At 35.3% G+C, this 13,085-nt stretch overlaps 1 protein-coding gene across 2 annotated transcripts in view; it reads left to right on the top strand.

The window, feature by feature from the left end:
• Positions 1 to 13,085, top strand: part of TASP1 (taspase 1) — a 277,276-nt gene that overhangs the window by 240,115 nt on the left and 24,076 nt on the right. Inside the window, exon 14 of one of the 2 annotated variants that reach the window (XM_059406522.1) lies at positions 8,618 to 9,958. The exons of the other annotated variant lie outside the window; for it this stretch is intronic. Coding sequence (XP_059262505.1) covers positions 8,618 to 8,728 — 111 coding nt within the window. The 3' untranslated portion in view covers positions 8,729 to 9,958. Of the gene's footprint in view, positions 1 to 8,617; positions 9,959 to 13,085 lie in introns of those variants that run through there. 2 annotated transcript variants of the gene reach the window in all.

Here is a 13,085-nt window from a genome sequence, read left to right on the forward strand (position 1 = left end):
TTTGTTGTCCAGTAGGTTAGCTACTAGTCACATGTGGCTATTGAGCACCTGAAATATGGCTAGTTTGCATGAGGAACAGAATTTTAAATTAATTTAAGTTTAATTTAAAATACTTATTTTTTAATTTAGATAGCCCCATGTGGTGTGATGGCTACTGTTGAACTGCACAGGCTTAAAGAATGAGTGGGAAATGGTTACTCAAAAAAGTATTTTCAGAACGTTGTTTTCTTCCCGATGACAAAGCCATTGCCAAATATAAAATAAGCCCGGGAAGCCACAGTAATGGATTGCAGCCATATAAGTTTCTCTCACCCCTTACATATTGGCTCTGAACTAAAATTGTTTTTTGACAAAAGAACATATATGAGGTGGACTTTAGTGTTGAAGCCAGTCTGATGGGGGTACCATCAAGTTATTAAGTCCCTTGTGCGGAAATGTTCTAGTTACCCTGCTGGTGGCCTCTGGAAGACACCTTAATTATTTAACATGAAATATGGGTACTAAAGAGAGTGGAGAGTCCTGCATTGAACCCAAAGATGTTTGGCCTCTAGTTGCATTGCTTGACATCTGGTGGACGTGGTTTTCATATTGCTGGTAAATTCTCCAGCTGGTAGTCTTGATTGGGCCAACAGATACAGCTGCTCCTCTTGCCTCACTTGTAAATAATGTTTTTGACCTCCTTGCAGAGAGTTAATCCCTCTCCTTTTCTTCCTCCTTTGAGCCTGTGGCTACAAATGCTTTCCAGAAAGGGAGAAAAAAAAAAAAAAAACCCAAACACTAATGCTTCAGCTGCTGAATTCTATTGATCAAAAAAACCCATCTCTTCTGTCATAAAGGCTGGAATTTTATTGTATTGCAAGTAAGACAATGTTATAAATGAGAAGTTGGGCTCAAAAGAGAAAGGAGCTATAGCAAAGTTTGTATTCCTTTTAAAAGAATAAGCTTTTGGTCTACACTTATGGTTTCCTGATTTCTATGAAAAAATTGCTGAATTAATGGCATGCCTATTCGGGTTTGTGAAACATGTTCTCATATAATGTTGAGATCCATGGTAGCAAAGGAGAAAGAAAGCATCCTTAAAAACTAAAACTAAAACAAAACAAAACCCACAACCAACAACAACAAGACACACGCATTTTTTTTTAATTTAAAAACTATTTCTAAAAAGCTTTTTTTTCCTTTCTTTCCTTTTTTTTTTCTTTTTTAAATTTGGTCTTTTTGTTACCAAACTCAGAACCTACCTAAAGCCACCTGGCCATTCGAACATTTTATATAACCTAACTACCTTCAGTTCAAGTTAAGGCCTTGAATTAAAGCTCACCTCAAAATCACAGTGCTTTAAAAAGGCTGGATAATATATATTATAGTAACCAGAGTCCATATAAAATTTGAATAAATAGAGGTAGATTCTTTTAAAAATTTCTTTCTTTTCTTTTCTTTTTTTTTTCTAGAAAATCCTTGTATTTATATTATTTAATTTAATTTCTAAACCTGTAGCTTAAGTTAAAGAGTTTTTTTTTATTAAATCAAAATTAAGGCATTGATAGCAGTTGGATTTAAAAATCAGATTGCCTATATCCTACCCAGATAGTAGTTAATGAACAGTTTTTAATAAACACCCAGTGTGCATAGACTACTGTGATAAAAACAGATGTTAAAACCGGCATGGAACTTATTGAAGTGTGTAATAAGTGAAACCTAGGTTTCTTTTACTATGTGGAGGTCACTTTTTATAACAATAGTGAAAATACTGTTATAAAAATTCGTTTATGAGGAAGAGCAGGTCTTAAAATGTCTCCCCACAGATTTCTTATTAGTTGCAGAGAAAAATAATAAATATATAATGGGGAAACCAGGCAACAACTTGACCTTGTGATCAAAATTAATGTGACCGATGATGGGCAGATGGACATCATGTGCCTATGAATGTGATAATATGAGAAAGACACAACATCACTTTTGTACTATTCCATCTGGAAGTGCATAACCTGAATCTAATCACAAGGAAACATCAGACAAATCTAAAATGAGGAACATTCTATGAAGAAAGAAAAAAGGGAGTATATTCTTCAAAAATGTCAGTGTCATAAAAGGCAAAGGCTCAGGGAAGTGCTCCAGATTAAATAATATGAGTGTCTTGGCAACAAAATGCAATACCTGATTCTATACTGGATCCTATGTGGGAGGGGGAAAATGCTATAAATGCATTATTAGGTCAATTTACAAAATTGGAATATAGATAATAAAAAATGTTGGATCATTCTTAAATTGGTTATGACTGTACTGTAGTATATTAAAAATATCCTCACTCTTAAAAAATACACACAAGTACATAGGTATAGAGGGCCATAATATATACAATATCTTCTTGATGCTCCAAAAGAAATATATGGATGGATGGATGGATAGATAGCAAATTAAAAAGTAATGGAGCAAAATGTTGTCAACAGGTGAACTTGGGTAAAGGACGTATAGATGTTCCTTGAACTATTCTGTAATTTTGGAATTATTTTTGTGTAGAAATTTTTAAAAAATTATCATCCGTGGGGTGCCTGACTCAGTGGGTTAAACTTATGCCTTCAGCCACGTCATGATCTCAGGGTCCAGGGATAGAGCCCCAAGTCAGGTTCTCTGCTCAGTAGGGGGCCTGCTTCTAACCCCCCATCCCCCGCCTGCCTCTCTGCCTACTTGTGATCTCTCTCTCTCTCTCTCTCTCTCTCTCTCTCTCTCTGTGTGTGTGTGTGTGTGTGTGTGTGTGTGAAATAAATAAATAGAATCTTTTAAAAAATATACATCACCCTTGGATATTATGGCACATTTGATTAGTTTTGAAATGAATAAATATTGGAATGAGTGCACTGCCAGGCAGTTGGAGCCTGGATTTTCTTCCTCACTCTGTGTACCTGTTAGTGTGATCACTTTGCCTCTTGGGATCTCAGAGGCCTTATCTGTAAAATGAGAATAAGAATATCTTACTATGCCTTAAATCCTTTCTGGGATAAAGTATGATAACAAAGAAACAAAATCTGTCTCTCTAAATACAGATGACTGAATTCTGTTAAGTCCTTGGTATATTATGGATATATTATATATGTAATGGATATTTGTATATATTATGACCCATAATGCCCAGATACTTGCCTCCAATCTGCAAAATTCTAAATTCTAAACTCTGCATTCTAGATTATATAAGCAGATATAATACTGTTCAACTTTCAGTAGAATTTTTGCAATCCCAATGTAGTGTATCATTTTTTTTTATTTTGTTTTCTCGAAGATAGTTTCTGAGGCTTTAAAAAATCCCAATAAACATCTGTTTAGAAGGAATAGGACAGATGGGATTTCTGAGAGTTTTTAATTGGCTTAATGTACCTCTCAAATAAAATCATAGGAGGAAGACAAATATAAAATGGAAGGTAAACAAGAAGGAGTTATAAAAGGAATTGGAAAAGAGATTTCCACTCCCAATTAAGAGGAAGAGATTTTTGCTCCTACTTCCAACAATGAGAATGAGCTGAATGAAATATAAAATTATGAATTTAAAAAAATTCAAAAAGCTGAGTATGCTAGAAAAATCTAAATGAGCTAAGTTCCAGAAAGACTTCTAGGACAGAAAAAAACTCTTGACTGATTTATTTTTGGCAGAACAATGGGAAGAGGAGTAAAAATGATGTAGAAGAATATAAAGAGAAACCAGCCAAACTTTTAATGAACCACTTATAGCCTCATGTGAGCTATATGAGAGATTAAAATCCTAAGAAGCCCCAGCCACGGGGTGAGTCTTGCATCCACTACCATTTCTTCCCTATGAAGCCTTCACCAAATGACCACACCAAGGGCTTGGAGCATGGCAAAGAACTGAGCTTGATTCATCGTAGTGTGTAGGTTTTGCACCAAATACATGACAGTAGCCAAGAAAAGACTGGACGTAGATTGGGAGAACTGAGAGACATCTTCCTGAGGTATTATGGCCTTTATCAAGTGCAAGGCAGTTGCAAGAGAAGGCCGGGATAAAGAAAAGAAATGAGAAAAAGCCTGCCTTATTCCTACAAGCTATACAGGACCTCCAGGGGCAAGGCAGTATACTACTGACAGCTAGTACCTGGGCAACAGGGTGAAGAAATATGCCATGGCATGGAAAACTGGGGAAGCTTATCAAGATCAAAGAGAACACCTAAGCAACCCAGAAATCTGGTGGCTGGGCTATAAACAAAGAGAAATCTCCCATTATTAGAATATTGGCAACTGGATTATAAAACATAGGGAAGTCTTCAGATTCTCATTAGGGCTCAGATCCCATACCTTGCTTAAGGGAAATTCCTGATCCAGACCTCAGAATATTAGCCTATAGTGAACTAAATCTGAAATTACCACAATGCCCAGAACGAGCTCACATAGAGATTAGACTGACTCAGAGTCCTCAACCTAGAGGGAGGAAGGGAGGTTGCCATTTTCTTAGGATAAATATCCATTTTAAATACAATATACTTTTTTTTTTTACAGGCAATATCTGTCATACAATAAAATTATGAGTCCTTTGGGATGCCTGGGTGACAGCAACTCTTGATTTCACTCAGCAACTCTTGATTTCACTCATGATCCTCAGGGTCCAGGGACTGACTCTTCTTTGGGCTCCCCACTCAGCGGGGTGTCTGCTTCAGGGTTCTGCCTCTCCCTCTGCTTCGCCCCCTACCTCTTTTCTCTCTAAAATAAATCAATAAATCCATATATATATATATATATATATATATATATATATATATATATAATCTGAAGAAGCAGAATAAAACCAGCCAATGGAAGCTTATCCCCAAAGATGACCTAGATGTCGGAATTAGTGGAGAAGGATTATACGATGATTGTGATAACTATAAAAAGAAATAACAAAATGGAAATGGTATAACTGAAAAATATAGTATCAGAAGCAAGTAACTTATTTGTTGGGTTTAACAGGAGATTGGGGTGGAAAATATGGTTAGTGAACTTGAAAACCAGTCTGTATAAGTTGTCCAAACTTAAGCATAAGATGGAAAATGAATTTAAGAAACTGAAGAAGGTGACCTATAAAACTATGACAACAGGGCTAGGATTTGTGCATTTGGAATTATATAGCTGTAAAGTTCTTACATTGTTTAAAAGACAGTATGTTAGTATTTGAATGTAGTTTGAGATAAGGATGCATTTTAATTTCTAGAATAATAAATTTAAACATAATAAAAAATTAGTAGGAGACATATGAGAAAGTATATTACAAAATACTCAACCAAAAAACAGGTCAGAAAATAGGAACAGAAGAACAAAGAACATGTGAGACAAATAGAAAGCAAATGCTAAAAGACTTAAACTCAATTATATCAATAATTACATTAAATGTGAATAAACTAAGCACTCAATTTAAAAGGTAGAGATTTTCATATTGCAGATAATCTTAGAAGACCCAACTATATAGTATTTATAAGGAATGCACATTAAATAGACTCAGACAAAATTGACAGTGAAAGTATGGAAAAAACGTATGTAAAAACACTAAGCATAAGAAAGTTAGTGTGGCTATATTAATGTTAGACATAAGAAACATTATAAGATAAAGCAGGACATTACATATTGGTAATATGGCCAATTCATCAAGAAGACATAAAAATTCTAATGGTGTATCTACCTAGTAAAGGAAGCAAAAATTGAGAGAACTACAGGGGACGAACAGACAAATCTACAATATAGTGGGAAATTTTAACATCCCTCTCTCAGTATTAAGTAGAATAAAAATTGGTAAATATATGAACAACTATGATCCAACTTGACCTAAGTGAAATTTATAGATACCACACTCAACAAGTTATTCTTTTCAAGTTCACAAGGAATACTCACCAGAACAAATTGGAAATTATTTCAGATGGAATGATAATGGAAACAATGTCAGAATTTATAGGATATAATGAAAACATTCAAAGAAAAAATATATCTTTAAATGCTTATGATAGTGGAGAAAATTTAAATAAATGTTAAATTTCTATCTTAAGCTTTAAGGAGGATAAATACAATAGAAAAATCAAGATAAAAGTAAAAAAAACATAGAAAATTAAAAATAGAAAAAAATCAACAAAGCCATAAATTGGTTCTTTGAAAAAAATTTAAAAAATTGACATAACCTTAGAAAAAATGGTCAGGAAAGAGAAAATAATGCAAATCACCAATATCAAGAATGAAAAGGGAATATTAGTACAGAATCATAGATCTTACAGAGAATAAATGGATAATAAGGCGATACAATGAACAACTTTCTTACAATACATTCAGTAACTTAGGTGAAATTCATAAGTTTCTTTAAAACCCCAACTTAGGAAATCTAACACAGAAAGTTGGAAATAAACATATACATATTTAAGAAATTGAATTTATAATAAAAATCTCCTCACAAAGAAAAGTTCATGCCCAGATGATTTCAATGGTATGTTATATCAGACATTTAAAGAAGAAATAATACAACCTTTCAACAATTACCTTGGAAAAACAAGGCAGAGGGAATGCTTTCCAACCCATTTTACGATATGAAGGTAACCTTGGTATCAGAATTTGACAAATATGTTATGAGCAAGGAAAACTACAGACCAGTATCCCTCATAAACATAGGTGCAGGAATTCTTAATAAATTAATTATTTTTAAAAAATTATTTGAGAGAGAGAGAGCACACACACAAGAGTAGAGGGAGAGTAGAGGGAGAAAGGATAAACAGACTCTCCACTGAACAGGGAGCCCAATGTGGGACTTGATGACAGGTCCCTGAGATTCTGACTTGAGCCAAAGGCAGACACTTAACTGACTGAGTCATCAGGCACCCCTTTAATAAGTTAATCTTTCAAAAAACAAATAAACGAACAAGAGGTAAAACTTCTGAAAAGAAAGGAACAGACAAAAAAGCATAAATATCTTTGTGATATGATGTAGACTTAGAAAATCCAAGGAGATCAACTGTTAAATTCTCAGAATTATGAATTTAGAAAGAGCAAGTAGAAAATAAAGATACAAAATTAAGTATCTTCTGCTTATAGAAGCAGTAAAAAAAAAAGAAGAAGAAGAAGAAGAAGAAATTAAATCTAGAGTTACTGTACAACCTAGCAATTCCACTCCTAGTTATATAGCCAAAGGAATTGAAACTATGACCACGTAAAAACTTGTTCACAGATACAATATAGCAGCATTATTCATAATAGCTACAAAGTGGGAGCAAATACCCATCAACTGATGAATGGATAAACAAAATATGACAGAATGTAGATTGGTAGTTGCCAGGGCTAGGGCTAGTGGGGAAGGAGAGTGTGAGAGTGAGTGTTAACAGGTAAAGAGTTTCTTTTTGAGGTCATAAAAGTGTTCTGGAATTGGAAACTACAAAGCCTTGCTGAGAGAAATAAAAGAAAAGCTATGTAAAGGAAATAAAATATGTATGTTCACAGATTGAAAGACTCAATAATGTTAAGATAGGCATTCTTTTCAAAGTCATCCATAGATTCAAAGAAGACCTAATAAAAATTTCAGTAGTTTTTAAAATAAGAAATCAACAAGCTGATTTCAGAATTTCTGTGGAAATACAAAGGACCTAAAATTGTAAAAATCAACTTTAAAAAAGGCCAAAGTTAGAAGACTTAACTTGTTTTGAGATTCCCCATAAAGCTACTGTAATAAAGGCAGTGTCCTCTGGTGAAAGAGATAATCTTAAACCCAATAATAGCAGAAGCTTTGAGATCAGTAGGAATACCACTCTCTCTTCTGCCGTTTCACAACACTCTGAAGGAATAAATCACCACATTTGTTGATGTAGCAGGATTCATTAGACACTGCAGGATTTATAAAAACATTGCCTCAGAAATTCAGATGGAAACTTGTATCTCAAGAAGAAATTGAATGTATCCAACATGGAGATCTGGCATAATCACTAGCAATGTGGCTGCTGCTATTGTTATCAGGTAAAAGAATTGTCTTTACAGTAAAGACTTCCAAAATGACAATGAAGTATACATTCAGCAACTTCAATAAAATAGTCTGTAAAAAAGAAAAAAAATGAAAGACTTTATTTTAAGATTTTATTTATTTATTTTTTTGACATAGAGAGACACAGTGAGAGAGGGAACACAGCAGGGGGAGTGGGAAAGGGAGAAGTAGGCTTCCTACAGAGCAGGGAAGCCGATGCGGAGCTCAATCCCAGTACCCTGGGATCATGACCTGAGCTAAGGCAGATGCTTAATGACAAGCCACCCAGGTGCCCCTGAAAGACATAAAATTTAGATGGTACTAGTATCTTCTAGTTTACTTTGGTCAGCCTCTTCAACAAGCTTACCTAATTGTTTATGTACTTTATATTTATTAGGGTATACATTTTAAAATACTAAGTCCATGAATTTACTCATAATCAGCAAGTACTGCCGGTTGAACTGTTAAAAGCACACAATGTCTAGTAACCTATCATAAGTTTTCCATAATTTCACTTTTTTTCACTGTGTATAGAGATGGAAAGAATTTTATGAGGGAGAGTTTTTGGTGTCTGAAGTTGGATGAAGATCAGTGAAATAATTACTTTATTATTTCTTTTTTTTTAAAATATTTTATTTATTTATTTGACAGAGATCACAAGTAGGCAGAGTCAGGCAGAGAGAGAGAGGAGGAAGCAGGCGCCCTGCTGAGCTGAGAGCCCAATGTGGGACTCGATCCAAGGATCCTGGGATCATGACCTGAGCTGAAGGCAGAGGCTTTAACCCACTGAGCCACCCAGGCGCCCCTACTTTATTATTTCTAATCCTCTAACATTTTTTCATTCATAAGTATAACTTACTATGTAAGTATATCTTCTCTAAAAGATAATAGTATAACTTAAGTAGAACAGGTGACTTGAGGATGTTGAGACTGGAGAGTGAATGAGGAAGATTATTTATAACCTATATTCAGAGAAAATGTCAGAAAGTATAAAATGGAAAATAAATTCAAAGACCCAGATGACTAGAGCCTAGGAATGAATGTTTGATAAAAAATTATGATTTATTGTTTTGAGAGGTATTAAAAAACCTTGTTTTTGGTTTATTTTGCCATTATGTGATTATGTATACAAATGCTGGTGACCATTAACTTTTTCTAACAATGTTTGGCAGCCTCATTATATCAACCTTTGTATTTACCTAATTAAAGCAATTTATAAAACTTTAAGGTCTTCTGTGCCAAGAGTTTGTACCATTGTGAAAGTAAATCCTCACAGACTAAATAAACTTTTTTCTATACCTTTAAAAAAAAAAAACAAACTAAAAACATTAAGTGAATACAGCCAGACACAAAAGACTACTTTGTAAATTATTCCATTTATATAAGGTATGCTAGATGAAAGAAATCCAAAAGTGGTGGCTTCAAGAAAAGAAGCACCAAGCAATTTGGGATGTTATAGAAATATATTTTGTATGAAAATTTTCTCTATTGAGACACCTGGGTGGCTCCATTGGTTAAGTATCTGCCTTTGGCTCAGTTCATAATCCTGGGGTACTGGGATGGAGTCCCCCATTGGGCTTCTTGCTCAGTGGAGAGTCTGCTTCTCCCTATGCCTGCTGCTCCCCCTGCGTATGCACACATGCTCTCTCTTTTCTCTCTGACAAATAAATAAAATCTTGAAAAAAAAAAAAAAGAAGATACTATTTTTAAGAAAAGAAAGAAAATTTTCTGTGTGGGTTTGGTTTCAGTTTCATGGTTATATAAATGGTCAAAAGTCATCAAATGCTTTACTTAACATCTCTACATTTTATCATATCTGAATCAAACCTCTATTTTTAAAAGCATAAGGAAAGGTATTAGCAGACCTGTCTTAAAGTAGCTGTGTGGTGAAATGATAAAGAGACTGAGCTGTGGAGTAGGCCAGACTTGGATTTTGATCCTGTAGCCCCTGCTTGTTTATAACCTGGAACAGGTTGCAACTCTGACCCTTGGTTTCCTCATATTTTTTAAAGATTTTATTTATTTGTATGTTAGAGAGAGCACAAGCAGGGAGAGCAGCGGGCAGAGGAAGAAGCAAACTCCCCACTGAACAAGGAGCCTGACAGGGCACTCAGTCCCAGGACCCTGGGATCATGATTCCAGCCAAAGGCAGATGCTTAACTGACTGAGCCATCCACGTGTCCCACTTTACTCATATTTAAAGTGAGAATGTTAGTGATGCTGTCTAGCATCCTAAAAATTAATTGAATAATATAGCTGGGGTGCATATATATAATAGAGCTACATGAATGATGATGATGGGGGTAGTGGTAGGAGGAGGTGGTGCTAGTTGATGTTGTAGCAACTTTCTCAGGGCCTTCACACTCCATAGCTCCAAAGCCGCCTTTGCACTGTAATTCTGCTCCCAAAGGCCATTTTACATCATCTATGACAAGAGCAGTACCTCCTAGATTTTCATCCTGTGTCTCTGGTGGAGATGGTGGCCATTATTCTGTTTGACAAAATGTAACTCTGACTCATTGATAGAAGCCAACTGACAAGTGAATTCAGACATCCCAGAGAAACAAGAAAATTGAAATTACAGGAACACATACATGCGCATGTACATGTGCGCGTGTGCACCCACACACACACCCTCCAGCCCTGCAGTTCAGGCTATTTTGACACTAATGCCCTTTCAAGAAGCTATCTGACTAGAGGTCTGCCAGTTTGATAGCATCACAAGCTTCAGTTTTTTATTTATTCTAAGATTTGCCTGCAGTTTCTCTGTTCATCTAACTTAATAATTTTTCTTTTAAAAGAGGGAAAGATGTTGCTGTTAGCTACTGTTGAATTTCTCTTGTGTGACCCTTGAACATACAGGCAGCCTTTTTAGTTTCTACTGAACACTAGACTGTGAAACATCTAAGGGTATAATGTCCATGAACTCCTTAAAAGAGCCCCACAATGGTACCCAGTGGAATTCAGTCACTGGATTTATTGGACCATATGTTAGATTTATGGAGATCACCTAGATACCATTTGGCCTTAGTCTAAACCAAATTTTATCTGTTTTCGGCACTCTTGTCCCCATCTTGAAGGAGCTTGATAACTGAAGGAACCTGATCCCTGGCAGGAAGCCAACAGCCTCAGGGTGGTAGGTTAGGTACCACCAGTAAGCTGTGTACTAAGAAAACATCCCAGACAGCTAAATTTACCAGACACACTTAAGGAACACAAGGAAAAGTGGCTAATCAGTGATTTTATTTGTACCTTTCAAGCTTAACCAGAATTTCAAATATAGGAAATTGCATTTCTTTAACATGCTGTTAGGACTGCCAGGAGGATCCTCCTGTTAGGTCTCTTTAGAAAGTCCTTTAAACAAACAGAAGACTGTCTAAAACTGAATGTGTGAAAAACAAACTTCAAGACAGAGGTCTCCTCAGCTCAAATTTATTTCTAAGAGCAATTGGTAATTTTATTTTTGCCTAATAAGCTTATGCCATCAGTTCTTCCAGATGATTCATTGACATTGCTCCAAAGCAATAAAAAGAATAAACAAGAGAGAATTCACCATGTTGGCAAGAGCATAAATCTTCTCAGAGGCATTAACGATATTTATCCACATAAATCTCATTTTAAAGTTAGAGCTTTGCAAAGATAAATATGTCTATCACCTGGACATAACAACACTGGATGTTAGTTGAGGTGAAGTGAATAAAGCCTTTTTGTTGTTGTTGTTTCTATTGTTGTTGTTATAGCAACATGAAAAAGAATGAAACATTACTTTCTCTGCATCTACATACTTACCTAGTCATCAGTCTACATACTGCACATCAGGCATGAGTTGAACATTAGAGTGTTATCTTGTTACCTTTTAGTACCACATTTTAGGTAAATTTGTACCTTCCCAAGGCAGACTGTTTGCCCACAGTCAGGTAACCATGGCCTGTAACTGAGACAAGTGTCCTTGAGAATGATTACCCTCATTACCCACAGTGAGTGAGTAATGGTTATAGAATGCTGTTTTCTTTCTTTTCGTTGTAAAGTGCAGGACAAATGATGAAAGGAAACTTTTCTTGTTTTTTGAAAATTTTTATATTTTTACTTGCAGTATAGTTGATGTGTGATATTAAATTAGTTTTAAGTTTATAATACAGTGACTCAACAATTATGTATAGTATGAAATGGGTACCATAAGTGTATTACAGTATTATTGACTATACTCTCCATACTGTACTTTTCATCCCCATGACATTTATTTTGTAAGTGGAAATTTGTACCTCTTAATTCTCTTTACCCATTTCCCCTCCCCCCAACCCCTTCCTTTTTGGCAACCACCGGCTTATATATTTGAAGATTTATCTATTTGAGAGAGTGATAGTGAGAGAGACTCTGAAGCAGACTCCATGCTGAGCACAGAGCCTGACATGGGGCTGTCCCATGACTGCAAGATCATGACTTGAGCTGAAACCAAGAGTCAGACGCTTAACTGACTGAGCCATCCAGGCGCCCTGAGTTCTTTATATATTTTGGATATTAACTCATTATTGTATATATCATTTGCAAATATTCTCTCCTATTCACTAGGTTGCCTTTTTGTCTTGTTGATGGTTTCCTTCACTGTGCTAAAAGGTTTTTAGTTTGATGTCAGGTCTCAATTGTTTATTTTGATTTTGTTTCCCTTGCTTGAGGAGACACATCAGACAAATATTGCTAAGCTTGATGTCCAAGAGACTACTGCCTATGTTTTCTTTTAGGAGTTTTGTGGTTTCAGGCCTTACTCCACTTTGAGTTTGTTTTTAGTATGGTGTAAGAAAGTGGTCCATATTCACTCTTTTGCATGCAACTGTTTAGTTTTCCTAGCACCATTTATTGAAGGAACTGTCTTTTCTCCACTGTATTCTTGCCTCCTTAGTCATAGACTAATTGACCCTATATGTGTATACTTATTTCTGGGATCTCAAGTTTGTTCCATTGACCTATGTGTCTGTTTTTTTGCCAAGAATATACTGTTTTGATTATTATAATCTTGTGATAAATCTTGAAATCTGGGATTACGATACCTCCAGTTTTGTTCTTTCTTAAGGTTGGTTTGGTTTTTTGGGGTCTTTTGTGGTTCCATAGAATTTTAGGATTT

The sequence above is a fragment of the Mustela nigripes genome, chromosome 7, assembly GCF_022355385.1.
Source record: "Mustela nigripes isolate SB6536 chromosome 7, MUSNIG.SB6536, whole genome shotgun sequence".
Taxonomy (NCBI): domain Eukaryota; kingdom Metazoa; phylum Chordata; class Mammalia; order Carnivora; family Mustelidae; genus Mustela; species Mustela nigripes.